Raw genomic sequence first — 27,852 nt, 5'->3', positions numbered from 1 at the left:
TAATTTGTAGACTCCTCTCCCATTATTAATATCGTGAAAAATGGGTGAAAAGTTTGTAAAAATTTAGGGAATCGCGAACCTCTTCCATCTTTTCTACATGCTCCTATTCGCTTTCTAGCAGTTTTCACCAGGCGGGTTTTTTGTAGGTCTCTCACATTAACCCGCGATTGAGCATCGGGCTCTCAACCTTACCGCTAGGTTTGGAACTCCATTAAAATTACTTTCAAATAGCCCATTTTCAATTGTAAAATTATCAAAAATCGATTTATAAAAATGCAGCATTTTTCCTTTGACAACTATCCATCAGCTGCTTCACTGTGGCGCAGTTATAATAAGGTATCTATAGAGTAAAAACTTCATAAATCAATGCTCGCTAAAAAAATTAAAATAGAATGCGGACTACATCAGCAGTCCATGCTTCACGATGATGAGGCCGTTTTATTGGACAAATGAGCTACTTCCAGAGAAGTTTGCATAGAAAATTAAAGAAATTTAAAGAAAAATAAAAAAATCTGAGAATAATCAAGAGTATAAAAGGCTGTCGTTTCCCAAGTGCAACTCCTTGGCCCTCCCGAGAAGAGGGGTGGGGAGATATAAGAAAAAATAAAAAATAAAAACATTTAGGGGTGGGATCGTGAAGCATGGACTGCTGACTGCCTTTTCCATTTATACTAAGCCGTCGCATACGCTAGGCTTAGTGCTAAAACAGAATGCGGACTACGTCAGCAGTCCATGCTTCACGATGATCCAGAGGGCCCTAGCGCGCTTCCTCGAGTCCTAAGGAGAGAAGCGCGCCCGAGATATCGGCATTTACAGCTCTATCCCTGCGGTAGTATAGGTCGAAAGTAGTGGTGGAAGACCAATTCCCTATTGCGACCACTGTGTCTACATTGAATCTTCGTAGAGCGAGGGCGGCTCCTGTTTTTCGCGCGTCGTGGGCTCTTGCGTCGGGTGAGGCGATTGCGAAGATTGTTTTGATCCATCGCGAAATCGTTGCGGGCCTGGCAGGGCGAGCAATTCCAGGGCAGAGGAATACCTCTGAGCCTTGTTGCAGTTTACCCTGCTCTTGCCAGCGCCTCCTATATTCAATGAAACACTCTACTGGACAGAGGTTGGGGTCTGGGAATCGATGGACATGGAAGGGTTTTATGATGCGCCGATTTCTTCTCGTTTCCTTCGGTGCTATTATCTTCCCCTTCATCATTGTTACGTCGACCGCGATCGACTGAAGGTCCATGCGTGCTAGAGCGGATACTCTAGGAAAGGTGACTACCGCCAGGAGCCATGCCAACTTGTAAGTAAGGTTGCGCAGGGATAGTTCAGTGTTGGGCGTTCCTCTGAGATGTTCCAGAATCGGGGTGATGTCGATAGGGTCTTCTGCCAGGTTTAAGGGGGGCGCTAATCTGTCTACTATCCTAAGGAATCTAGAGACGATGGAATCGAGATGAGATGGATGGCTTGTCTGTAGTTCCCCGATTGCTGAGCGATATAGAAGGCAGGAATCCGCCGATTTTCCCTGTGCGTATTGACTTGTCGCTCCTCAGACGTGAGGATGGACTCGGGTGCGTATGGTGTTTTGTGCCCAATCGCGTCCGCTATATCGTTCGCTGGCGTCCACTGATGGCTCTCGCGGATAGACACTGGAGAGAGTAGTGCCAAGAGAGATCCTTCAGTACTCGCGTGCTGATTTGTTGCTTGCGTGAACGAGGGCTCCATTTCTCAAACGAAAGTATGCCAGCTCAAAAAACGGCCAAGGAGTTGCACTTGGGAAACGGCAGCCTTTTATACTCTTGATTATTCTCAGATTTTTTTATTTTTCTTTAAATTTCTTTAATTTTCTATGCAAACTTCTCTGGAAGTAGCTCATTTGTCCAATAAAACGGCCTCATCATCGTGAAGCATGGACTGCTGACTGCCTATTCCATTTATACTAAGCCGTCGCATACGCTAGGCTTAGTGCTAAATTAAAAATACGGACACTATTCATCTTCGAAATTGCTTCAAGCTCACTTAAAAGTATGGAAGTTTATACGAATATAGATATCTTAAAAATATAATATATATGGACAAGAAAAAATAAATAAACTCCTCAATTAAGCCTCCTTCCTTCACTAAGTTGAATCAACGTAAATACATCATAACTCACAAGAACCACATTAATATACCGCACGTGCATGATGCACGGACATAGTGTCGCTGATGAGAATATCACCACTTTCCCATTGATGACGATAACAAACGCGCCTGTCGTAAAACAGGGCCGTCAGCTTTTCGCAAATGTCTTTGCTCTTCTCTTTGTTGACTCCTACTATACTAATATCGATAGGTTTGCCGCTTGTTTTAGACTGCAGCCATGGCTCATGAAAGCGCGATACGGGTGCTCCAGTCACAGGGTGGGGCACGATCAGTGGTAATTTGTGGTGGGTGTCTATGAAATCACCGTTTGCAGACCCACTGCTGGTCCACTCTAGCTTACTGAGCATCTCAAGAGATATGCCTTCCGGAAGCATCTTAAGGAACAATTTGGACGATGAGAAAAGAGTCAACCCACCCACGGCCGCATTAAAGTTGCTGTGGAAAATCTGGAATCTAGTGTTCATCCGAGAGTAATGTCAATTAGATTAGTCATGGCAAGGGAGTTTAGCTTTGCAGCCTTTGATGATACTTACAGTGGTGGCTGAGAAACGATTTTTCCCTTTTCATTTTTGCTCATCTTGAAGCAACCATCGAAATTGAATGGCACAGTTTCTCGAGTCGTAGTTATAATGGAATCAGCGTTTTCTTCAACTTCTAGGATATCTTCAAAAGATCGTATCTGAACATCACCTAGCTCAACCGCTTTCTTGCGGAAGATTTCATCGTCTGCGGGCATGGAGAAGCCACGGAAAATGACAGGAGAATTGGAGAGAGCGAGATGTCGAACTTTCTTCATGTCGACATCGACGAGATTATATACTTGATTCTTGTTCACGGGTGAAATCATGATACCACATGGGTACATGAGCTCAAAGTTAAGATCCATTCTCTCCCAATCATATGTGTCGTTATTCTCGCGTACAATCCAAGGTTTGTCTTCCTTCAGGACAATTTGTGTTTTTACATTGCTTTCTGAGATATTCTCGCGATGAAGCACAGCAAAAGTGGCATTTCCATCTTGATATGGTGTATTGTGCCAAGGAGTCACAGGATTTTTTACAAAATGCTGGCCAGGGAACAAAGTTATGGCGAGTTTGTCGGTGTTGTCGGCGGCATGAATTGATAGCCGCACGCTCGATGCGAAATTAATTGCAATAAGTTTTGCAAAGCACTACCAGACAACATTCAATTTAGATATTTACCGTATATTAGATTACCAGATCAATGTGCGACCAATCCACTTGTCATGCCAATGCTTACCTTGCCGCGTCTAATCATTTCCTTTGCAATAACTTTGATCGCCTTCTTTTGAGCAGATTTTGCCATATTTCCGGCCAAGACCCCCTTGAGATCGAGAGCGAGAAAACGAAGATAACCACGATAAGTAGCCAATGCATTGGGATCTTCTTGAATATTTTTCTCGAGGTCATAATCCTCGGGAAGATATTCATTGAAAAGTCGAGCCTTGACATGGCCAATTCGCTCGATATACTGTTCTTCACTTTGAGGAACAGGTTCACCGATTAATTCGCAGGCGCGAACAAACTCAATATGCTTTAGGTCGAGTTTCCTTACTATGTCGCGGATGCCCAAATCATACCTCCAAGTCACTTGATCAGACACGCTCAAGAGATCTATTTTTGTAAAAGACGAGCAGAAACACGTGAGTTAAAATATGTTACTAATTGCTACCACCTAATGTAAATTGTATAAGAACCTTACCATTGTATACAAGTCCATCGCTGGCAATAACAACCTTGGCGCCACCTGGATACACTTCGGTAATAGACTGGCAAAGTCCGTTTAGGTGGATTAATGAGAATTCCTCAGCTTTATCTGGATGAACACCAATCACTTTATATGTGCTATTGGGGCTCTTGAAGGGATATGCGGGAAGGATCATTTCTACTGGCTGACTATTCAAAATCATGTTTCGCACTTTGGCATGGATCTTGGGACGACCAACTTGTTCAAACAAGTCGACTGGGCCGGAGATACGATATCGGGCGAGAATTTCGCATATTTTGTGAGCTTTCTGGTCGGCATTCTGATACTTAATAGACTCAAGACCTAGCTGAATATCGGGAGTAGGGATGATTCCAACCATTTTTTGCGAAATTCAATTGAGTAATAGGAAAACAACAATATACACTAGCTAGTGGGAATTATTGGAAGAACTGATGCTTTTCTTAAATGAGGTTAAGAGTACTGCGTTCGTCGATATGGAGATCTTTAATAGTAGGTGGCAGTTTTTGACAGACCACGCGTCGTTAAGAATGTTAAGAAGAAGCAAAACAAGTGTAGGAGAAAAATTAAAATGTGAACTCTGGGTTTGGCTTGTTATTTTGCGCTTTATCTTAATCTCTAATATAAGGGGCAAATTAGGTGACTATAGGTGACCCGGCCAAGAGTTTAGAGAAAATGTTACAATATGGTAAAGCAAGTGAATGATAGTTCGGACGCACCCCGATGTGTAAATTTTATTATATTTCATATATCGGTAGGGTCATTCACAAAACATGGCTAAACCTAAAATTTTAGGCTTCTACCTCTACAAAAAAGCATATGGTGAAAACATATAGTAACATACAAGAGGCCTGGAGAACTTTTGCGATTCTCTAAATTAGTATAATATTTTAACATGGTGAAGAGTTTAGAAATCACAGTAGAATTATAGAGAATCGCAAAATATTCTCCTTGCCTCCTATCTTCATATCCTGTCTGTTTTCACCATGCACATTTTTTGTAGGGTGAGTCACAACAAAATGACTTAATGCCTATTGTGCAAAGTTTATACAATATCGAACACCTATTAGATTGTACATCGTGGTCGAAGGATAGAAGATCCAAAGATCTTGAGGTAACAATTGCGATGCTCCGACATATTCTATGGGATTTAGGCGAATATGGTAGGACCGTGATATAGTGAGTCCAAATCTATGACAAATTTTTGTAGGTTACGCAATCCGCTGAGCTGGTTTACAATACGGTAACAAAATGCTAGGGTTGTGAAGAAAAATGTGCTCAAAATGGATCAATAGGACAGTAGAGGGAAACTGAGTTATATTTAAAGTTTTTAATTTTAATATTAATGTTTGATAATAAGTTTATCCAATAATTATTCACTTATCTAAGGACAATGGTATTCGTGAAACTCAAGATATCGTTGTTCATCACGGACGAATAGCATACTTTAATACAATAAGTTTTTGGTGATCCTCTATTGCTGTTTACACAGGGTCGATTTTATTACCTTAAATTTTCTGAAATATTGTGAAGCTGCGATAGGAGCTAAGATAGCTTGAGAACCCCGAGAGTTATTTAATAGAATTAAGTTCGTCGCAATACCGGTACATCCCGCGCTGCGTCACGTCTTGGTTACCCCTCAAAATCAGATTAGTTCGACATTCCATCTTCCTTTCCCAATCAACATCTCTTCGAAGTCCCACTTATTATATTTTATTAGATAGGATTGTCGGAATCGTGTTGTAAAGATTGCATTCATTTTCCAAAAGTACAGTTCATTACCGCTGTAACGAGATCAATTCCAAATACTCTTCATTATCATAACCATGGCAGCATCGCCGAGCCACTCTGCGGAAGTTGATCAGCCGACGCTCGATTCGGTCGGCTCAACGGAGTCTTGTGAAGTGAAATCTGTGTCTCAAGATGAGGTGATCCTTCCGCGAGATGCGGTTTCGGATGCGTCTTTGCCATCAACTGAATTGGTTGATCAGCATGCCGATGTTAAACAGTCGGACACCATGCACAGCACCGACGATGGAAATGCGCTTAGTGGTCGCGATCTTTTCCTCGTGCTTGGTAGTTTGTCAATATCTTTCTTTTTGGGTGCTCTCGACAATACGATTGTTTCAACGGCACTCACGAGGATTGCCTACGACTTCCATGAGTTTGAATCAGTCAGCTGGGTTGCTACGGTATATTTGCTGGCGGGTAGCTCGCTGCAGCCGATTTACGGTAAATTAGCGGATATCTTTGGCGGAAAAAACACGTATCTATTCTCGATGGCCATCTTCTTGGTTGGCTCTGTGATAAGTGGAGCCGCGCAGAGTATGTCTATGTTGATTGGCGCACGGTTGATCCAGGGTATAGGCGCGGCCGGCATGATGGACCTACCGATGGTCCTTCTGGTGAAGCTGGTTGGCGTTCAGCAGTCCAGCAAGTATATGGGTGTGTTTGGCATGATGTTTGCACTGGCAAGCGCTATTGGGCCCCTCCTTGGTGGTGTATTTACCGATAAGGTGTCATGGCGATGGTCCTTCTACATCAACGTTCCACTTGTAGTTCCGGGCATTATATTGACGATGATATTCCTTGTGCTTCCAGAGGTACGGACATCGTTCATGGCAAAACTCCGGCGAATTGACTGGCTTGGCAGTCTGACCTTTGTAAGCGCCGTGGTTTGCTTTTTGTTGGCGACACTGTGGGGCGGCCATGTTCACGCGTGGAATAGCGCTGTGATCATTGCACTCTATGTCGTTAGTGTTGTCCTGTGCGGCATCTTCTTTTTCATCGAAGCTAAGGTGGCCGTTGAGCCCATCATGCCACTTGGGCTCTACAGGAGTCTTAACTACACCCTCAGTTCGCTCATTGCCTTTGTCTTCGGCATATTTTTCTTTGGGCTGATCTTCGTCATTCCTATCTTTTTCCAAGCCGTGCGTGGTGAATCGGCTATCCAAGCCGGTCTACAATTGCTCCCTTTCTTGATTCCGCTCGCTTTGACCGTTACTTTATCCGGGATGGTTGTCTCCAAGACGGGATCCTATCGCCCTTTCATCCTATTGGGCTCTATTATCAGCACCCTCGGAAGTGGCCTATTAATCCTCCTAGATCAACATAGTTCGCCCGGCATGTCTGCCGGTTTTCTTGTCATTTGCGGTATTGGCGCAGGTTTCTCCTTCCAAACTTCCATTATCGCTGCGCAAGCAACGCTGGTACCGCAGGACATGTCTTCGGGAACCACGCTGATCGCTTTCTTCCGTACTATTGGTGGTGTCATTGGCGTTGCCATCTTTAGCGCCATCCAGCTAAATATAATTCAAGAGTCCCTTTCTGGCTTACCGAATGGCGCTGTTCTCATTGAAACTGCCAACAAAGGCATTGAATTCATATCGACGTTGTCACCGGAAGATCAAAAAATCATTGGTGTTGCTTATGGAGAAGCCTTCCACAAGGTTTTCATCGCCATGACGCCATTAACTGGAATAATGATCTTACTGACCTTGGGCTTGAAACACATCGAATTAACACCACAGGCTTCTGCCGCGTCCACTCCAACGCCATTGAATGCCGAGGAAGGTATGAAAAATGAGAAGGAGTCAGACATGTCTCCTGTATAGTACCAAACTCCGATTTTATAACTTGAGACCTATTTATGATTAAGATCTCTTTGTGAAGACATTTGATTATTCTTGCTTCTACGCTCCCATCCGTAATATTTTATTTTTTATGCACTCATATTTATGAATTTTGTTGCGTGCCATAGTACCCATTGGATGTTATATTTACCTACTCACTCTAATTTAAAGAGATGCCCTGTTTAACCGTACAATATCTTAACTTTCTCAAGCATTTTTGCCTATTTCTTTTTGTTGTCTTTCATAGAATTGTATGGTTTCGTAAACCCATCCAAGAGCATTGTGAAATTTGCTTAATAAAATACAATCTGACAATTCCGTGTCCTTTCTTCATGAAGGCTCGAAAAAATGAAGAAATATGTTTTTTGTCGAAGTGTTCCATTTTTTTAATCAGTATGTATATTAATGAAATCGAGATAAATTTGATCTTATTTTGTGGTCAAATCTGAATCTTTCTTCGCTTAAAGCTAGTGGAACAGTATCCTTCCCCATCCGCTCAACTCGAGACTTCTTGAAGGGGTAGGAGGAAAAAGTAGTTGAATCAGGGTTGGCTATTATGCACAGAATTCCTCTCTCCTTTCAAAGAGTATGAGGACGACTCATATACATTGAAAGAAGAGAGAGAAGAGGTCGACTTCATATATGTAGGTAATAAGATTTAAGACAACAGTTAAAAGTCATTAGTGAACTCATGGCTGTAAAACACGTCTTAATGGATTTTACCTCGTGCATACCTTGTATCTCTTGTCCTTCTCGTGCATATGAACCAATAGAATATTAAGCATCGCTCACAAAGTGGTATATGGAGAGAATGGCAGCTCATAGAGTAATAGATGCGAGGACTATACTCGGCCCAATCAAGAGGAAGTTGTAGCGGGACGAACCACTCGAGCAATATCTCTCTAAGCCTTGACGTAAACCCGCTCAGCTTTCTTTAATGACACCAGTCATGACCATATTTATTTTTATCTTTTATTTATATATTATTATCCTCAGCTTATCTTAGAGCATACAGTATCTTTTGACCATTAAATAATTAGATCGTTTTCTTTGAGTATTTAATTCCCTTGTTTTATTATATGGTTCCTCACTAAATTTCCATATTTATTATATCTACCAAAAAGGTAGTGTTATAGAATTATTCAAGTAGGCGATGCCAAGTTCACCGTTTTTTTTTTTCTGAATGTATGTGCCCTTTTTTCCACAAGTTTTCTTAGCACGAAGTATGATAAAAAATTCAATGAGCAGATTGAATAATTAAACTCAAAATATTGTCAACATCAATCTCATTAGCTGAAGTTTGAAAATACTCTGCCAGTTGGAACCTGTGTTCCTTCCCATGAGCGTGTATTACTGGAAGCGTGCAAATGTGCTTCATTGATTATCAAAATATATATACATCAAATTGAAATCAATTCAAAATTGCAATAGATATTTATCATATTCAAATTGTCATATTCTATCAAAAATAATGAACGCGCTTTAAATCCAAAAAATCAAGAACAAGCCCACAACTAAAACTTGTCAAGTTCTGCTACAAAGTTCACAAGGGCAAGATAGGAAGATCCATCAGGAATATTCCAAGCAGATCGCATGGCTAAGCTATATTTTTTCGCATTTGCGACGAATTGAGGGAAATTCTCGGAAGCAAAGAGCTCGTTAATTCTTTCAGTGATTTCATCATGGGGAACAACGCGGGCAGATTCCATGCTTGGTACTGGACCCACAACGGGAGCGGCAGTATCTGGGAAGTTGATACCCACGCCAAGCTTCTTTAAGAAGTTGGCCGAATCGGCCTGGTCGCAAAATCCTGGCCATCCGAGAGTGGGACGAGCATACATGAGCGCTTCCATCGTCGAATTCCAACCACAGTGCGTCAAAAATGCAGCTGTAGCACGATGAGCTAGGATGTCGCGTTGAGGAGCCCATGGTACTATCACTACCTCACCAGGTTTGTCTCCCACTTTGATATTGCTATGAGCAACGAGCATGCCTTCTGGAATGCCAGGATGATTTTGAACATATGGAAAGATAGGTTCCATGCTACCACGCAACACCCACAGAATGCGCCTACCACTTGAAATCAGTCCTCGAAGCTGTTCGACCTTTTGCTCAGGGGTAGTTACGGTCACCGAACCAAATGCCACAAATAACACAGAGGCGTCCTCTTGACTATCCATCCACTGCCGGACATATGCATCAATGGCTTGCTGCTTCTGGAGTCTACTGTCTTTTTGAGCAGTGGCGGCTGAAGAAGCAGTGGATGGCACAGAGTTATCCACCGAATCAATCCAGTTGAGAGGGCCTAAGAAGCGCACAGGTACGCCTGGATAATTGGCTTGCCATACTTTGCTGGTTTGCAAGATATCGCCTTCAATACCGTCCACGGTATTCCACAGGAATCCACGACATTCGGGAAGCAGGGTGGCGGCACGGTGACGCTGTGCAAATATCAATCCGAAGTTATCGGGTGAGATAGAATCCATACGGACATCTTGATCATATGGTACATCCGCTTTCATGTCCAGCGGAGGCAGTGGGAACATAGTATCTGGGCTCGTTGAAAATCCTGTTGTCATTATAATATAAAAGGGTAATCCAGCGTTTGGTGTCTTGGGACAGCTGCGAACAATAAATGTGTCCAAGATCACAGCCGTGACGGGGTGAAGGTTATTTGGATTTTGCTGCTCGCGAAGATAACGCTCGATGGCACTGCCAGTTTGACGAGCTGACTCGATATAACATTGGAAACCTTTGGAGGGATACTTGCCGTCCTTTTGAGGATCAATCACGAGAAGGTCGTGTAGCTTGACTAGACGCACCTCACCATAGGAACCACGTAAGATTACGGCATGTTCATCGGGTGAGGGAATGAACCCAGTAGCGACAAGTTCATCGGCAAACGTGTCTACTATGGCTATGGTGACCAGAATTTTATGCCCATGGGTGGCGCCCGTGTCTGAGAGAGCATTCGGCGTATTAATTAGACGACGAGCAAAACTTAAGATTGGCACAGCATGGCCATGGCCAGTTGAGAATGAAATGAAAAGATGCGGGACGCGCGGCACGACCATCTCGAATAGGCTCTGTACCTTGATAAGGACGAAGAGGGAGGCTCCAGGGTATATAAACATCAATGAAAATAATTATTACATAATTTTATGGCTCAGTGGTATTCAGCAGGAAATTATGTAGCGTATCAAAGAGCTCTAATGTAGTCTAACGTAGTACTTAATAATTTTATTTTACTTCGTAGTACACACTGACTAGTAAGGAATAGATCAAAAAATATTTATCGGAGATATAAGGGAGTTGATGCGAATTTGAAGATAACGCAATTCAAGTCTAAGCACACGGGTAGCCAGCGAGGCCCGATAATAATAAACGTCGTCATATGCTATTGTATGCAGAACACGGGCTGAAGCCGGCGCCTCGTCCACTGCCTGATCCCACGCATGAATGAGAACGATCAGGGTGATCCAATATGATACACTAAACTCCAAGGAATCCTATAAAATATATCACTATTTATTTAACTTGGAGCCTATATTTGTATATAGCGTATACGCTATATACAAATATAAACTATAGAAAATCACATAGGGAAAAAATAGGGAAAAAATGCGGAAAACATAGTGAACACCTCATTTTCCTTATGATTTCCTGATATTTTCTATAATTTTTAATAGAGTTTATATGGATTTTATATGGATTTTATATGGATTTTTATATGGGTAAGGATTCGGAATTTATAGTAAAATTAGAGGAAATAAAGGAAATTATAGGGAAATTATAGGAAAGTGAGGTATTCCGCATGTGTTCCATATTATTTCCCTATGTTTTCCCTATGCCCACTTCTTATATGGGTATATTTGTATGTACAGTATGTATACCACGCCAAGTTTTTATCTTTAATACCATATTAGATCAGAATATACTGCTACTCTATGATTAAGACATAGTTTTTATTGATATCGCATATGAAGAAAAAACTACACTTGCAGCATTTACCAAGCTGCATCTACGTGAACACGCCATAGTTCGCGGTAGCCGGTCTGATATGCCGTACGTGTATGGTGCGTTGCCATGTTGTCGTTGAAGAGAAAATCGCCCTCTTGCCATTGGTGACGGTAGCATATACGCCTGTCGTATAATAAGACCGTCAGCTTCTCGCAAATCTCATCGCTTTCCTCTTTGCTGACACCTAGAATGCTGACATAGGTGGGTTGGCAAGAGGCTGTCTTGGTCTCGGGCCATGGTTCATGGAAGCGTATCGTTGGCGCACCGTTTACAGGGTGAGGCGAGATCAACGGTTGTTCAATGGGTTTGCCTCCAAACGCATCGTTCTCTGGCGTATAACTGGACCACTCGAGATTTTTGAGTCTCTCAAATGAAAGATCGGATGGTAGCAGTTCAAGGAGTAGTTTGGATGATGAGAAAAGGGTCAATCCACCCACGGCGGTGCTAGCTTTGTTGCGGAACATCTGGAAGCTATCGCATTCGGTAAGCAGAGGACGCCACATTAGATTATTCATTATTAGGATATTTGGCACGAAGTAAGAAGGGATTGATACTCACAGTGGCGGCTTTGGAACGACTTCTCCTTTGTCATTTTCAACCATCTTGAAACAGCCATCATAATGGAAAGGCATATCTTCACGGGTCAAGACATTATTCATGTTGAGATCAGCGTTTTCTCGAACTTCCAGGATGTCTCCAAAAGGCCACATCTGGATCTCACCTAACTCAGCCGCTTTCCTGCGGAATATTTCCTTTTCGACGGGCATGGCGAAACCACGAAGAATGACAGGGGCGTTGGATAGAGCGAGTCGTCTAACCTTTTGCATGTCGACGTCTACGAAGTTGTATATCTGACCTTTGCGCGTAGGTTTGACCATGATGCCACAGGGATATAAGGGTTCAAAAGCAATATCCATGCCCTCCCACTCGTAAACACTGTCTATTTCTCGCATTAGCCAGGGTTTATCGTCCTTGAGAATGACTTGGGTTTTTGTCTTGCTATCCGAAATATCTTCTCGCAGTAGTACATCGAAATTACCGGTGGCATCCAAGAATATTGTGCTATGCCAAGGCGTTATGGGTATAGTCGCGTACTTCTTACCAGGAAATAATGAGATGGACAACTTGTTTATGTTGTTGGAAGGATGAATCGAGAGACGAACGTGACTAGAATACTTGGATGCTATAATGTTGGCGAAACACTAGAGCAAGACAATACTATAGAGTCAGTGGTATTGCGGTGAAAGAAGCAAGAGTTCACAGCAATATCTTAAACAGATTAATTGTACCTGGCCACGTTGAATCATTTGCTTGGCTACATCGGACTGCATTTTTTCTGCAACTTCTGGTGCGCTGCCATTGAGCACCTTGGCCAGATCTTTCTTTACCACCTTAATATAACTTTGATGGGTGGCCAAAACATCTGCATCTTCCTTTAACTTCTGCTCAAAGTCATACCCGGCTGGAAGATATTCCTCGAAGAGGCGAGTGCGAATGCCCTTAACTCTGGTGAGGTACTCCTCCTCCGTCTGGGGTGCAGTTTCACCTAGCAGCTCGCTCACACGAACAAAATGGATATGTTCGGCGCGTATGTCCTTGGACATCTCTCGGATGGCAATACTATATCGCCAGACATCTTCATCGGCGACGTGCAGGAGGTCTATAGGCGTAAAAAAATAATTTAGATGTCAGCAACTGAGATATAAGATTCTCTTTATTCAATTAACACTAAACTTTAGTCAGGCTTGATCATAACTTACCATTGTAGACAAGACCGTCACTGACAATAGTGAGTCTGGCTCCCTTAGAGTAAATTTCCTTTATGGAGTCGCAAAGACCGTCAAGATGCAAAAGTGCTAGCTCTTCTGCCTTGTCGGGAAGTTTACCAATGACTTTGATGTCGTCATTAGGGCTCTTGAAAGCAAAACCAGGCAGAATCATTTGGATGGCTTCCTCGTTCTTCACCATAGCGCTAATTTGGGAGAGCAATTTGTCTCGACCTGTTTTGTCAAATTGGTCATTTTCACTAATGATTCGATACCGGCCGATGAGATCAGTAATCTTATGGGCAATGTTGTTAGCATTAGAGCCATTTTGGCCATTAATATTGGCATGTTCCTCAGCGTTCACCATGATATTGAAAAGAAATTGATCTTAAAGTAGTATTCGTTGGTTTTACTAAAGATAGCAATTATTTGCAGGTTTTAATGAGCAAGAATTCGATACTAGCACTAAATACGGCTACGTGACATACGCAATGGTGTGTCAGACAGCTACCAAATGAACTTGTGGTGGGGACGAACGCAGCTTATCTTATATATACCTCAACGTTGCAACTTATGTACAAATAGAGCTAAGATAATATTTGTGGAACTAGCAAAAAAACGCGGTTACGCTATGTCGAAAGTTATACCGAGTCTCATGTTACTGTTCAAATACTTTCTAGTCGCTATTCGCTGGCCAAATTCTACGGGGGGGGGGTGCGAAGTGGTAAGCCACAGCCGTGCATGATTTGTTTGAGTTTAATACTTGCAGTATGATCTGTCCCTCAAGCTTCCTTAGATTTCCGAATTCAATAAAGGATTTGCATGACTGATGTAATTTAAGTGTAAGATCGAATCCATGGAACTTACCGCTCGTGATAACGCCATGTGTGCTATTGGTTCGTGAATAAGGTTGTAGAGTCTATTTTATGAGTAATCTATGACACCATCACCTGCTATGAAGAGATCATTGTTGTAAAGCTTTTTTTGGTATTAGAGTATTAGGGTAGACTTTCATTAACATAAGTTATCTGAGATTTTAATTATTCATTTAAGCTTTATTTTCCTCTTCGAGGTATTTTTGTTCCGATTTTTTAATGACCGAACTCAGATAAGGGACTAACAACAAATAATCTCCGCTTAGGGATAGTGTTACGCTATATATCACAGTTTAATTCGTAAATTAAAGTGAGTTTGAGCAGATTCCATACACAGACCCTACCAAAAATGAGCATGATGAATACGTCCTATCGTGGTCGGACACGTCTATTAAAGCTCAATCTTCAACACTTCCACCTACCGCTGATCACCTAAGCAACCTAGAGCCATACCTCGTCACCGCTAGTCTACAGGCCGGCAAAATATCAGTTGGTTCCACATCCTTGGTTACGCAATCTTGCTTTACAAGCTTATACTTTATAAGTATCCTTAATTTTCCACCTAACCTTTAGTGCAACCAGTCGGAAATTCGGTATATATCCGGATGAGGAAGCTCCCCTATGGAGCGAATGCATATTTTAAGACATTCACATCTGGTCTTTCCAACTCTCCAACCCAGTCATAATCATATTCTGTTTCAATGACTATTGTTGAACTTCGCCACACATTTGCCGAACGTGCTCAACAGCAAGGCCTTTCGACCGCAGAGATCCTTAATTCCAATAACATTAGCCCTACACTTCCTGAGAAGCAGGATGTAGTGGTTGCGGGTGGCGGTATTCATGGTCTCATCTACGCTATTCACGCTAAACGCTTTGACCCTAGCATTAACGTCACAGTCGTGGAGAAGTCACCCAAACCAGGTTACAAAATTGGGGAAAGCACGCTTCCTCTTTTTTCCCTTTGGTGCAAGATGATGGGACTCAACGCGGAAGTGCTCCTACGCATTTTTGGTCTCAAGGATGGCCTCTGCTTCTATTTCTTCGATGCACAAAATCCGGAGTATTATACCGATTTCTGCAGCAATGGAACTCCTTGCTTGTTCTTATCTGGCTACCAGATAGAGCGTCCCATCAGCGAGCTGCTGTTCACGGTTTATGCTCAGCGACATGGTGTCAATGTTTTCCATGGCCATACGATTGATATCCATGAAATAAAACTTTCCGGTACTGGAAATACTATCCATGTAGTGGAAAACGCATCCAAAATCTCCAAGCCCATCTCTTCACAGTTCTTAGCTGACGCTACAGGCAGATTCCGCCAGTTTGCTTCCAAGGAAGCTCGCCTCAAGCGATTCGACGGCTGGAACGTCAACGCATACTGGGCCTACTTTACTTGTAAGGATGAGTCCAAGATTCCGCTTAGATTCTTTGAGGGTGACCACACAAATCACCTCTGCTTCCCCGAAGGATGGGCCTGGGTGATTCGCTTGCCATCCTGGGAAGGTAGTCCCATCCCTAACTTGATGGATATGATGAACTACTTGCTTGATCATGCCGAGAACAAGACCCCTGCAGATGAAATCCCATCGTCTGAAGAGCTTGCAAGGATGTTTGATCTTAAGCTTCAGTGGGTCGTTAGTATTGGGTTTGCTGTTCGCGATGACGCACGGTATCCCGAAGATTTGACGCCGTACGGATCTAGGGAAGCCGAACAGAAGTTTAACTATTGGGTGAAGCGCTACCCCATGATCTCACGGGTGATGGAGAATTACGAGTTGATCGAGGATCTATATGGACCGAACACCACTTGGTTTGTTCGCAAACAACTCGCTTACCAGTCTCCCAAGGTTTCTGGACCTGGATGGTTCGCCATTGGTGATGCCGTAGGATTCACCAATCCCCTTCATTCTCCTGGAATCACGGCTAGCATGTCGACCTCTACATACGCGGCTGAGCTGACTCACAAGGCCTTGGCTACGTCAGATCCGGAGAAACGCTTGGAATTGTTCAAGCCATATGACGAATTTTGTGACAAGCTTATCCCTTCACTGCACCAGATGAACAAGTTCAATTACCTCTGTTTCCGCCATCCTGAGCTTGGACCCCAAGTTTCTACCCTCTGGCAGTTCTTTGCTGGCATAGGTATTCCTGGATGGCAACTCATCCGACAAGATTACAACCTAACATTTGCAACTTATGTTGACCACTCCAAGAATTGGCAATGGGGATCCCAAGTGCCAGAGTATGATGCTGTCGCGAGGAAGACCATTGAGCTACTCGATGGTCCGCTGTACGAACCTGTTTCCATTGAGACTGTTAATGAATTGATTGAGTATTCGAATGCTATTAAACGAGAGGCTGTGGCCTCTAACCGCTTCAACTTCCGCTGGGATGGTCTTCTTCGTTATTACGACATTGAGCTAAACTACTTGAAGGGGAAGACTTGGAAGGATGTATTCACTAGGAGGTGTGAGCACTGTGGAAGCTGGGTCGCCTCGCGGCCTGATTGGAGAAAGTGCTATACCTGCGGTAAGATAAGGAAGCTCGAAAACTGTCAAGTCGTGTGGCAACCTGAGTTGGACGTACACGAGATTGCTGCTTTGGTTCGAGCCAGTGATGCTAAAGCGACTATTGGGTTGGAAAAAGTTGCGGTCGGTGCTAATTAGGCTGATAAGTATCGTATTTCCTCGATGGCGGTGTAAACTTTATATTTTTTTCATTTTTTTTTCTCAACAAAATGATTCTTTAGTAGTACCAATGAAGACAAAATTGCCACTATGTTTTACAACTTATTAATTCTCTGCAAATATCTCCTAAGTGAATAAAGAAAAATACAAGCGCTACAAATATAATTAAAATATGGAAATTCTCATACTGTTGATTCACTTGCTACCCCTGTTATATGTGTTTTTTCAAAAATATAGACATATGATAAATGGAATTTTATGAATCAGGAATCATGGTATATCTAGAATGTATATTAAAAGCACCAAAAGAGAGATATTGATAAGGCAATTTCTTCGCAATTCAATCACCTCTGTATAGGGTGCCTGTGTAATTGACGACTTAACGAGAGAAAGTTATGTGCACTTTTATCATTGCACGGTTGAATATCTTGCATAAATCCATGGAATCCTGTTTGACTTATTGATTTATAAGGGTTGCCATGGAAGGAGATGGAAGAAAAGTCATTTTTTAACTTCTTTTTTTCTATTTATTCTATCTGATAGTCATCTACGCAGTTGATAAATAATTGAAATATATTTTATTGTAAATCGATCTGTTATCTAAGTAAATTCGATCAACAAAAAACAATAGCGAATCTCAAGGATATATCAACGGCTTCAACGACTAGTGTCCTCTATAGCAGCCATAACAATATCATTGTTATGGGACGTATCAATAAAATGAATGCGACTCATCTTTTGTCGTAAAAATAAGAATACTACTACTGGTATATTTCATTTATCCAAACTCAAACGACAAGCTTGAGGAGAGCGCAATTCCTTTTCAGTAAACTCCAGGTGGAAATGCTCCTTCAACACCTGGATGCGTTCAGCTTCGCTGGTAAGAGTACGACGTTCGATAACAACACCATCGCGGAGTATCTTGAATGTGTCATCAAATAAAGTTTTTTTGCCGCGACCGTCTTTGTCAGGCAGTTGCACTAATAGGTGATGGCTGAAAAGGCCACGAACCGAATATTGAGCAATATTTGCGGAAACATAGTCCACCGGGAAAAACTCATCATCAGTAAAACAGTAATGCGGAACAAAATCTGCATCTGAATTATGCCGCGCGAACAAGGTTAACGGAGTGCGCAATGCACTAGTACCAAATACAGGAGTGGTATGTGGACGAGCCGCACTAGGAGAACATTCTTGCCGTTCAAATTTCACCTCATCGCCAATAAGGCCGACACCCTTGATGATCTAAAATATGAAATACAATGACGATGTTGGTATTAAGCAGCTAAGAGCAGATGCGCTGTACGCAAATGCTCGATGCCATCACACACATGAATATTCATTATATGGTAATGCCTACCTCATTCGTTCGAATGGGAATGGGTGCGAGGAAAAAGACACCGCCATACGCAACATCACATAAGTATTCTTGGCCGTCGATTAAAACGAAGAGAATTTGGTGATAAAGAGGAAAGAAGGTGTATTCTCGGTCTGGTAGGTATTGTGAACTGGACACCCTGGCTTTTCCAGACCAGACAGTAAAGCCAAGAGTTCTCAAGGCTGCGGCTAGGAGTTCGTTTTGTTCATAGCAATATGCATCCAGCTTACGATGGATTAGCTTATGGAAGATATGTTCAAGCTCCGTACTGACGTATGTCACATTCATAGGTGGCTCGGTGGCAGCGCTAACATCTGCGGTAGGAGCCCAGTTGGGTGCATCGACGTCAAAGTATACCATTCCAGCGTTTCCAAAAGGAATATGTGTCGCATGTGCACGCACAATCTTGGTTAGGACATGAAGCGTCGGGGATGGGAGTGCGTCACCATTTATAATGTAAGCTTTGTTATCATATACAGGATGAATTTCGTCACCAAGCTTGAGCTGCTTTAAGGATGTCTCGATCCGATCCAGGTATTGCTCTAGCTGCTCGTGGCTTAGCCGAGAAAGAGGAGAGTCGATGAACATTGTTGAAACTTGGAATTAATAATAATAGTATATACGCTGATAACGGATAAAATTGAGAATATAAAGAAGGTTATTGTAAAAAATTTCCTGGATGAATGCTTAAATAGAGGTTGGAGGATCTATCTCCGAGTTTCGTACGATATGTATGACTAATGATAGAGTTTTAAATTACGGAACTTAGCTTCCCGGTAATAAGCAACCACTAAGTAAACTCCGCTGAAATTTTAATTTCTTAGGAAACACACTAGATAAATTATTGGTTCATAATTATTTTTGCTATGGTGAATAGGGAAATCATGGAATGCATTTCGTAGAAATTTATCCGTCTCGGCCCAAGAAAAATAATTCGGGCCGATAAAAATTTAGGAGACATATATCGGCCGTGAGTGTAGGCCAGGGATTTAAGCCTCTTTAAAAAAATCCTTTAAATTTGAGTAAAAATGAGCTAACACAGAAGCTTTAATCGTGTCTAAACAAAGAGTTATTTTTGATTAGACACTTTTATTTGACCAGCGAGCAGGACGCTTTCTCATAGAGGAAATCATTATTAATGCAAAAATTGTGGTAATTTGAATGTGACTAAGTTGCTCTTTGTATGTCATCTGACTCCTAAGATTTGCATAAAGATGCCGTTTTGATCTTTTAGTCCAGAATAAGAAAACTGAAGAACAGCATGTTTCTATTCAATTATGAAAGAGAATAAATGTAATTTAAATATGGCACCATTATACTACTATATCTCTTCATTGGGAATTGCTAGAAATTTCATGACGGTGCTTAATCCAGGATAGAACCATGGACGTGAAAAAAACAATAAAAAAACTATATGATGTAAAGGAAATAACTTCCTTGTTTCTCCGGTGTATTCTCTACCAAAAAATAATAAAATTATTTTAAAAAAATTCATGCCACTGTTTTGAAGTTTTCCTATGTAATATTCATAAAGCGACTCGAGGTTTTTCCGTAAAGAACTTATATCCGTGTTTGTGATAGTCCAAATAAGACCAAGTCAGACGACCGATACGAATTTAGCCTACCCATCTTATATTCTAGAGACAGGTAGATAATGGATATAAATACAACGTACAATGGTTAAGTCATCTAATAAAGAATCCACTGGTCCTTGACCTGAACGGGAACTTAACATCGAGAAAAGTAAGAAAAAATCGGGTGGTCCAGTTCATCCACTCTTCAGCCATATTACTTATTGTGCTTATGGATGTTGCGTGGTGGTCGTCCAAAGCATCTTGGAATTTTTTTCCGGCATTCGTCCATTTCAGTTCCAATTTGCTCCCAAACAGAGGGTGTTAATATGTGGTCGCCTGCGATTCTCCATCAGAAAACGGATATTCATCTATCTAGTGAGCAACATAAAAGTAGCTAATTGTGATACAATAAGATAATTGAGTAAAATAGCGTGTCGCTGAAAAAAGCTCCTTCACCTATATGCTTGAAAAGTAAATGCATTATATCTATTGGAAAAAATTAAGGAAACGAAGTAACGCCAAGCTAAGAGTATTGAGTAAGATTTGGTTCATAAAAATCTCGAGTTGTTGTATTTATAGGTATTGGCTTGACAATCCTCTCGTCTCAAAAAAGTGAAAATCTATAACATATACCAATTACTTGATCGGGGTAAGATAGGATGTTACATTTTTATATTGATCTTTTCTCAGGCAGTTCTAGGTATAATTGAAAAGTACTCCTGTTCCCGTCCTTTAATTTATCTCGATTTCGAAACATTGCATGTCGAAGTAGGAGTGAGGCTAGTACAGTGTATATCTTGGTAGAATTCTAGTAAATGTAAACTGCTGTTAGTTTAATTTTTAAAAGCTCTCATTCGAAATGTTTCTTGGTAGGTTAGAGGAGGATTGCTGCGCTTGTGCAAAGTCAAGTACCAACAATAAGGCGGTGGTAAAACTCATTTTCAACACTGTAACTAAGACTATGAAAACAGTAGAATGTGCTATCTGCTTGAAATATTCTAATAAAAAAGATATAGGGAGAAAGTTCAAAGTAATCTTTATTACTAACTTCTTACATCTACAAAATTCACCAGGTGAAATTGAATAGATAAAGTATAGAAGCATATAGAAAAGACGGAAAAACTTCCGCGTTTTTCTATAATGCTCTGACGCCACAATATTACTATAGTTTGTAAACATTTCTCCATATAAAAAACTCTGAAAAAATACGTGAAGCATTAGTAAATATCTAGGGAATCACGAAGGTACTCAGTCCTTTATACATGCGCTTATACTTTCTCTATTTTACAGTATTTTCACCCTACAGACTTTATATAAGGATTGATGATGAGCCATAAACCAACCACTCCAATTTCTACTATAACTCTGGATGACGCTGATATTTATGTACTTGGTCTACTCTCTCTGGAATCTTCCAAGAGAGTTGCCTTCCTTCTGCCCTTAATCTACATTTACAGGCTATGGTCGAATTTGGATAAAAAGACTATTTCAACAAATTTAGTTTGTATTTTGCAATGTGACCATCGTATGTATAATATTGATATCTTATAGAAACAGTACTGGACTGAAATTGTATAAATATTTCGATGAATTCACAATATAAATCAAAACTCATTGCTTATTTATATTATAATTCATATTTGACCTTATAAACACACGTTTGATATCTATATCAACAATTATGTTAAATACTTCGTCTACTCCTATATCTAAGCTCAGCTTTATTATTTGCTTCGTAATGTTATTAGCTTTCTCTATTAATGATTTATTAATTTTCTCTAAAGCCCAGACTTTTAGCAGGACAAAGAAGGCAAATTTCGAACACTTGATTCTAATGAGAAACATAAAATCGACAGATGTAGCATTCTACTTTCTCGCATTCAACGAGCACAATCCTCGAATTGCGGCTGAGAAAATCATTGGGCAAACTAACATACAACACAATCCCGAACTTGCTGATGGGGTCGGTGCATTAATTGGTTTTGCCGAAACTTATGTCCAACAAAACCCCAACTCTAGTGTGAGCTTCAAGCGGCATTCTGCGCTTGGTGAATTAGTGTGGCTGCATATGCACGAGCGTGATATATATTATTATCTCGCTAAACTCTTCAACTTGAAGCAGCACGACGGGGAACATGTCGCTGTCGTGTGTGAAGAGCTTGAGAAGCTCCTTCAAAGGCGCGAAATAATGTTTACGGATAAGAACCAAGTTGGGCTCCTGAGAGGAGCAGTTAGAGATTCAATTGCAGTATATGTGAACTGGGGCCTATGCAAGGATCTGGAGACTGCCGTGAGGTTGTTATGTCAGGCAGAGGACGTTCACCTTACATATAAATCGAAGAACCAGCGAGTAATGGCAATGCGCCAGGCTATACTGGAAGAGAGTTCCAAGTCTAAGTCGAACGAAGGTAGTTCGAATAAAAAGAGCCGTCCACGTTGTTACCGTAGGGCTGAAAGGGCTGAAAGGGATGATAAAGCCAGGGATGAAGCGAAAGACTCGAAGGATTCGAAAGAGCTCAAGAGATGCTATGTGTGCGGAGATCCAAATCACTTTGCACCAAATTGTCCGAAGAAATTTGTGACTACTTCCGCAGTTAACATTTCGCCCCAATCAAGGACATTAGTGGTCACTGCGACTATTAATACCCAACTGATACCTGTCTTTCTATATACTGGCGTGGCGAGAGCGCTAGTGAGTCAATCTATTGTAAATCGCCTAGGCCTCTCAGTACAGCCGACTCCTTGTGTACAGGCTTGGTCGACTTTCTTTCAACAGAGCGATGTATTTGGAAAAACAACCATGCCCATTCAACTTGGAACGTACTCGATGACTGAGTCGATGCTTGTGGTTCCTGTATCCCTATACGATGTCATTCTCGATATGACTACGTTGGGAAAGCATGACTTTTTCATTGAATGTAAAGATGAAGTGTTATATCGCCATGGGAAAGAAGTTATAAGAACTATCCATTCTGAGCAACCCGTTCCAACTCCTTCTTCCATCCTTGAAGGGAAGACTCCTGAGGGGGTGAATGTCGACACTACGGCTGAGTGTGATTTCCCTGAAGTACGCGAGCAAATTGCGAATTTGCTCGGGAGATTCCTTCAAGTTTTCGCGGGTAACCCAAGGAAACCCGGGCGTACTAACGTCGTTCGAAATGGAATTGATACTGGGGATGCGAAACCCATTAATATTCCACCACGTCGACTCTCTCCTACTTTTCGAGACCCTGCGATTCAGGAATTGAGGCATATTATAGACAACGGCATCGTCCGACCGTCCAAAATTCCGTGGGTGGCACCGTTGAACCCTGTGGAAAAACAGGATGGAACTACGCGGATGGCTGTCGATTATCGCCGCCTGAATGATGTTACAAAAAGGGAGAGTTATCCTTTGTCCCGAACTCGCAAGATTATTTCTCTCATCTGCGAGGTGCGAGAGTATTCTCAACTATTGATATGGCATCGGGTTTCTGACAAATTGAGCTCGAGGAAGCGGATAAAGAGAAGACTGCGTTTACCTCTCCGCTTGGCCTCTTTGAGTTCAACGTTATGGCATTTGGCCTAACAAATGCTTCTGCTACTTTTCAACGTAAAAGCGAGGCTAACAGAATACATGGGATAAATTTCGGGCAATGGTTGCATTTTGTTGTTGAATTACAAGGGTATTAATCCACACTGGACTAAACGAGCAAATATGTCCCAAAAAAATTTCGGTTTAAAACGCGTTTACCCTTGAAAAGTGACAAACATAGCACTCCTTGATGTGCATGGAATGAGAGCTGATGTTATAAGGTTATGCAAAAAAATATAATATTTATTTGTTGTTTTATCCTTATAGGAAGTATGATTCGTAATATTAAAAAAGGGGGGTGTCAAGAAACGCTTGAGAGGCACTTTATGATCGACGTTGTTTGTGCGGGCATGAAGTGGAATTTCTGTCTGCCCTAGATGGATGATCTGTTGGTTTTCTCAGCATCAGTGGAAGAACATTTCGAACATTTGAAGAAAGTGTTTGAAGCTCTCAACGGTGCCGGCCTTAAGATAAAGAAGAACAAGTGTAAGCTCTTCCGACGAGAGGGCAAGTACTTGGGCCACACTATCGGAGAAGAGGACATTAGGACTGATCCCGAAAAGTTTCAGGCGATCGCAGATTTTCAAGAACCAACCAATCTCACAGAAGTGCGTCGTTTTTATGGGTTATCTAGTTATTACCCCAGGTTTATTAAAAACTTCTCTCAGAGGGCGAAACCCTTAAGCGATCTAACTAGGAAAAACGTGGTTTTTCAATTTGGAGATCGCCAACGTGATGCCTTCAAAGAGATTCGTGAAGCTTTAGTGAAAGCACCAGTTCTGCAACATCCTGATTTTACTCGTCCTTTTTATGTCCAAACTGATGCTAGCAACAATGGTCTTGTAGCTATTCTTGCACAACGTAATGGCCAAGGTGCTGAGTACATTGTTGCATGCGTTAGTCGAAATTTACGACCAGCAGAACTTAATTATACACCTACCGAAAAAGAGGTACTTGCTGTGTGCTGGGTACTTAAGAAATTTAAGCCTTTTAGTTACGGGTATGAGATAGTCGTACAAACCGATCACAGTGCTTTTAAGCAGATCATGGATACTGTGGATCCAGTGGGACATATTGCACGATGGATTCTCCTGGTAAAAGAGTTTCGTCCGAGAATCGAACATCGAAAGGGAACGGTTGGTTCAATTGCTTTAAAAGGTTTTATGATGGATTATAGATTTTGTTCTCACTATTTCCTTTGGAATAGGAAATGAGTTTTGTTATTTTTCTATTATATAAAATTTGAATTGTCATGTTTCTATTTCATCTCAGCCCTACAAAAAACTCGGATAAATAAAATGTTTAGAAAACATCGGGCATTATGAAACCCGAACAAAACCTCTATGTTCCTATACGTTTTCTTATCGTCACATATATTCTATATGCTCTTTTATGTTCCCCTTTTGATAGCACTTTGTAGAGTTAATAATGAATATTTAACGAATAGGTAATTAGTAGTAAATAATAGGTATTTATTTAATTCTGATATATATATTTATTATCCATTTTTGCTTTCCTTTCTGGCTGCTCTTGTTGGCTGATATCTTCTCGGTCTATTTTCAATACTAATTTTCTTTCCTCTGCCTTTGCCTCTGCCTCTGCCTCTACCCGTTAAATAGGTAATTTGGACCCCTCCTCTCCTTGCGTGATATGATACTAAATGACCTAGGTTTCCTGTCATTTCACGCACTTCGCTTCGAATAAACTCTCTTAAATCTGCAGGAGATACTCTGAGATTCTCATTAATATTATTATCTATAGAAATAGATAAGCGAAAATATTAATCTTCAAATGATGTTGAAGTTAATTGAAGTTGATATGCCACCTTCATCTGACACGCTGGAAACTTCTTCCTGGATATCGCTTTCTACAGTGCTTAGTTCAACATTCGAGTCTTGATCCTCCGCCTCGTCAGTAGTTCTGCTTGGTTGTGTAGCAATACCCTTTGCTTTTACTGATTGGTAAGCACCTATGCATATTAAAATAATAAAAGTGGTAGTTAGTATTATACAATTAAATGGGGAGTAGAAAAGCGCATGGAAGAGCTAGATACGTCTATTATGTATTAGCTGCTTTATCAATTCGTATATAGCCCAATCGCCCTGAGTAGTAGGAAAGTCATCTGCCTCCTTTATAAACTAAATCGAAATTACTAAAAAATGAAATCTTGACGCTAACAGTGGTCATATTGCGATGTACCTTTCGTACCACTCTTTTAGTAATGTACTGATATTGAGCGTTATAGGGTTTATTAAAATCCATACCTAACTCTTTCATGATACGCCGTAACACATCCTATAATATCACAGTTTAAGATTTACAGTAGTTCTATTCCTTATTAAACATAATGCTCTACAATTATTTACACGATACATTCTGGCATCAGTCGGATCAATATTCAAGTATGCCGCAACATTAATATAGCTTTTATTTCCAAAAAGCTTTGGTTTCCTAATGCCACGTTCGCCATTCGCTACCTTCTAACATGGTTCAATTATTGCTTTGTTAATATATCTAGTAAAAAGGAGTGTATATGAAAACCAATTCACAATTCAAGAGCACGTACCTCTGCATCACTTGCCAAATCACTATCGTTACTTCTTTGGTTACTACTTCTATCTTGCCAAGCATTCTCAGAAGTTTCCTGGCTTGCATTGGGAGAGTCCAAATTACCTGCTGAGCAAGCAGGGGTGATTATAGAATTGAAGTTGTTACAAGCATTATTATTACTGGTGCTTTGATTTCTCTCATGCTCCATCAATATTTCTCTGCGCCTGTTTGCTGCTGTAGCGAGCGACAAAAGTGCTTCAGCTGGGAATAATTCTACGAGGAAATGGACGAAAATATCGAAATCTGGATGAACATGGTCCATTGAAAAGCGCTTCTTGATGGTTAGAATATTTGAAAGAAAAATAAAATAAGGAATAAAAATAAATAAAAAATAAAAATAAAGAATTGGGGGTACCTTGGGAAAAATTAACGAATGTTTTTATCCAAAGGTTGTGATATAGAATATCGTGCCACGTTGCAAGTCATAAGCAATCAGGTGCTTCGTATCTAAAATCAAAGATTTAATTAATATAGGCTATAAATGTTTGATAAAACGTGTCCAGTTACTTAGATCAGACTATTGAAATTTTACTCCAATCATATTTGATCGTAATTAAGTATTTTTAGTAATTGCAGTATCTTAGCGCAAATTAATCCTTAGGGCAATACATGTTGCTTTAGTAAAGAATTCTAGATTATGGTATATATATCGTCTTAAAGAGCATATGCCTCCGAGGTAATGATCGCCTGTCTAAAGCTTTCAACCCAGCATTTAACATTCAATGTCATGTTTTCTAAATGAAGAGTGTTAAAAGGTTGGCTTAAGTTCGTTTCGGCTGTTCGCCTCTGCCTTGCTTGGTCATTGACTAGTACGAACATCCAAACGGTATGGGGGAATCTACACTTGTTCTATCTACATTATGCAGAGTAATAGTTGGCCATATATTGAAGATAACAGATTGATTAACAAAGCTAACGCATTTTTGTTAGTGTATTTAGAGAATACTCTGGGCAGAGTATCGAATACTTGTCGGCACATCGAATTTCCTTACACCCTATACTCCATGTCGCCGACTCGATTCTACAACATGGCCCTCCATGGGCCTATTGGCAATTTCCAATGGAGAGGTATTGCGGTATGATTGGGCAGTATGTCAGGTACTAGTATCATCAGCTACTATCTCGCTTTTCTTTGAATATGTATTATATTTTGTGATAAATTTTACTCACTTCTATTCCTCATCATTTTAAACTAGATCAAGAGTTCATCCTTACACTTCTCTCGTAAATCAATTAAAGATCCGAGAGCAATTAAATCATATCCGGTATTTACCCTCATTCGCATCTCGCAGCTTTCCCACTAAAAAACCTTGCGCAACTTGGGTGAAGAAAAATATATTAGCATTAAAAGACCGTCCAGAAGAGCTGTATTGGCAGAGGAAGCAGCATGAATTAAACAAACTTGAATATCGTCGTCTCAAGCAGCACTATGCATACTGTATATTTTGGATGGCATCACCAACATCTCTGAGCAACAGGTAATCAAATATTTAACTGAACAATAAAAAGTAATACAGTATAGTGTAATATCATATTATGTTGGTACAGGATGTCTCTAGAATTGGTTTTCAATACGGCCGTCTCCGAACTCAGGATGGCCATATACTTAGTTCGATCAAATGTAGAAGATATTGCAATGATTTCAGGCGCATTGGCTATACAGTTGCGGTAGGTTTATCGCCCATTGAAAAAAAAATAGAATAATAGTAGATCCTTTTTGCAAATATATATTATAGGCAATAATGGAGGTAGATATCAATGAGAGACATCATAATATGCCAGAAGTTTTCGAGAAGAAAGAGATATATGCTGAAGTGGAGGTAACTAAATCATTCTGCTCATAATAATCAG

The 27,852-nt window shown here is 40.9% G+C and overlaps 11 protein-coding genes across 11 annotated transcripts; 5 read left to right on the top strand and 6 right to left on the bottom strand.

The window, feature by feature from the left end:
- Positions 1-757: 757 nt before the first annotated feature.
- On the bottom strand, positions 758-1,716 carry VTP21DRAFT_9062 (uncharacterized protein; the record flags this gene model as incomplete). The annotated part of the gene is made up of 2 exons (XM_069399980.1): positions 758-1,462; positions 1,531-1,716. 2 exons carry the CDS (start codon positions 1,714-1,716, stop codon positions 758-760), a joined length of 891 nt encoding a protein of 296 aa, XP_069245558.1.
- A 440-nt stretch (positions 1,717-2,156) lies between these two features.
- VTP21DRAFT_9061 (uncharacterized protein) lies at positions 2,157-4,243 on the bottom strand (the record flags this gene model as incomplete). The annotated part of the gene is made up of 4 exons (XM_069399979.1): positions 2,157-2,589; positions 2,670-3,307; positions 3,397-3,770; positions 3,859-4,243. 4 exons carry the CDS (start codon positions 4,241-4,243, stop codon positions 2,157-2,159), a joined length of 1,830 nt encoding a protein of 609 aa, XP_069245557.1.
- Positions 4,244-5,708: 1,465 nt separating this feature from the next.
- On the top strand, positions 5,709-7,496 carry VTP21DRAFT_9060 (uncharacterized protein; the record flags this gene model as incomplete). Its single annotated transcript, XM_069399978.1, has 1 exon — positions 5,709-7,496. The coding sequence occupies one exon, from the start codon at positions 5,709-5,711 to the stop codon at positions 7,494-7,496; it is 1,788 nt and encodes a 595-aa protein (XP_069245556.1).
- Positions 7,497-9,028: 1,532 nt separating this feature from the next.
- Positions 9,029-10,648, bottom strand: VTP21DRAFT_9059 (uncharacterized protein; the record flags this gene model as incomplete). Its single annotated transcript, XM_069399976.1, has 1 exon — positions 9,029-10,648. One exon carries the CDS (start codon positions 10,646-10,648, stop codon positions 9,029-9,031), a length of 1,620 nt encoding a protein of 539 aa, XP_069245555.1.
- An 873-nt stretch (positions 10,649-11,521) lies between these two features.
- Positions 11,522-13,667, bottom strand: VTP21DRAFT_9058 (uncharacterized protein; the record flags this gene model as incomplete). The annotated part of the gene is made up of 4 exons (XM_069399975.1): positions 11,522-12,005; positions 12,093-12,736; positions 12,824-13,194; positions 13,295-13,667. The coding sequence occupies 4 exons, from the start codon at positions 13,665-13,667 to the stop codon at positions 11,522-11,524; spliced, it is 1,872 nt and encodes a 623-aa protein (XP_069245554.1).
- A 1,209-nt stretch (positions 13,668-14,876) lies between these two features.
- Positions 14,877-16,844, top strand: VTP21DRAFT_9057 (uncharacterized protein; the record flags this gene model as incomplete). The annotated part of the gene is made up of 1 exon (XM_069399974.1): positions 14,877-16,844. One exon carries the CDS (start codon positions 14,877-14,879, stop codon positions 16,842-16,844), a length of 1,968 nt encoding a protein of 655 aa, XP_069245553.1.
- Positions 16,845-17,639: 795 nt separating this feature from the next.
- On the bottom strand, positions 17,640-18,831 carry VTP21DRAFT_9056 (uncharacterized protein; the record flags this gene model as incomplete). Its single annotated transcript, XM_069399973.1, has 2 exons — positions 17,640-18,110; positions 18,226-18,831. 2 exons carry the CDS (start codon positions 18,829-18,831, stop codon positions 17,640-17,642), a joined length of 1,077 nt encoding a protein of 358 aa, XP_069245552.1.
- Positions 18,832-21,555: 2,724 nt separating this feature from the next.
- VTP21DRAFT_9055 (uncharacterized protein) lies at positions 21,556-23,385 on the top strand (the record flags this gene model as incomplete). The annotated part of the gene is made up of 1 exon (XM_069399972.1): positions 21,556-23,385. One exon carries the CDS (start codon positions 21,556-21,558, stop codon positions 23,383-23,385), a length of 1,830 nt encoding a protein of 609 aa, XP_069245551.1.
- Positions 23,386-23,768: 383 nt separating this feature from the next.
- On the top strand, positions 23,769-24,637 carry VTP21DRAFT_9054 (uncharacterized protein; the record flags this gene model as incomplete). Its single annotated transcript, XM_069399971.1, has 2 exons — positions 23,769-24,527; positions 24,599-24,637. 2 exons carry the CDS (start codon positions 23,769-23,771, stop codon positions 24,635-24,637), a joined length of 798 nt encoding a protein of 265 aa, XP_069245550.1.
- Positions 24,638-25,178: 541 nt separating this feature from the next.
- VTP21DRAFT_9053 (uncharacterized protein) lies at positions 25,179-26,263 on the bottom strand (the record flags this gene model as incomplete). Its single annotated transcript, XM_069399970.1, has 5 exons — positions 25,179-25,360; positions 25,445-25,529; positions 25,591-25,686; positions 25,758-25,871; positions 25,958-26,263. The coding sequence occupies 5 exons, from the start codon at positions 26,261-26,263 to the stop codon at positions 25,179-25,181; spliced, it is 783 nt and encodes a 260-aa protein (XP_069245549.1).
- Positions 26,264-27,039: 776 nt separating this feature from the next.
- Positions 27,040-27,673, top strand: VTP21DRAFT_9052 (uncharacterized protein; the record flags this gene model as incomplete). The annotated part of the gene is made up of 3 exons (XM_069399969.1): positions 27,040-27,099; positions 27,241-27,479; positions 27,550-27,673. 3 exons carry the CDS (start codon positions 27,040-27,042, stop codon positions 27,671-27,673), a joined length of 423 nt encoding a protein of 140 aa, XP_069245548.1.
- Between the last annotated feature and the right edge of the window lie 179 nt (positions 27,674-27,852).

This window comes from Calcarisporiella thermophila, assembly GCF_041956535.1.
Source record: "Calcarisporiella thermophila strain CBS 279.70 unplaced genomic scaffold VTP21scaffold_47, whole genome shotgun sequence".
In the NCBI taxonomy this organism is placed as follows: Eukaryota; Fungi; Calcarisporiellomycota; class Calcarisporiellomycetes; order Calcarisporiellales; family Calcarisporiellaceae; genus Calcarisporiella; species Calcarisporiella thermophila.
The sequence above is the reverse complement of the archived record's forward strand: the minus strand, read 5'-3'. Positions and strand labels throughout refer to the sequence as shown.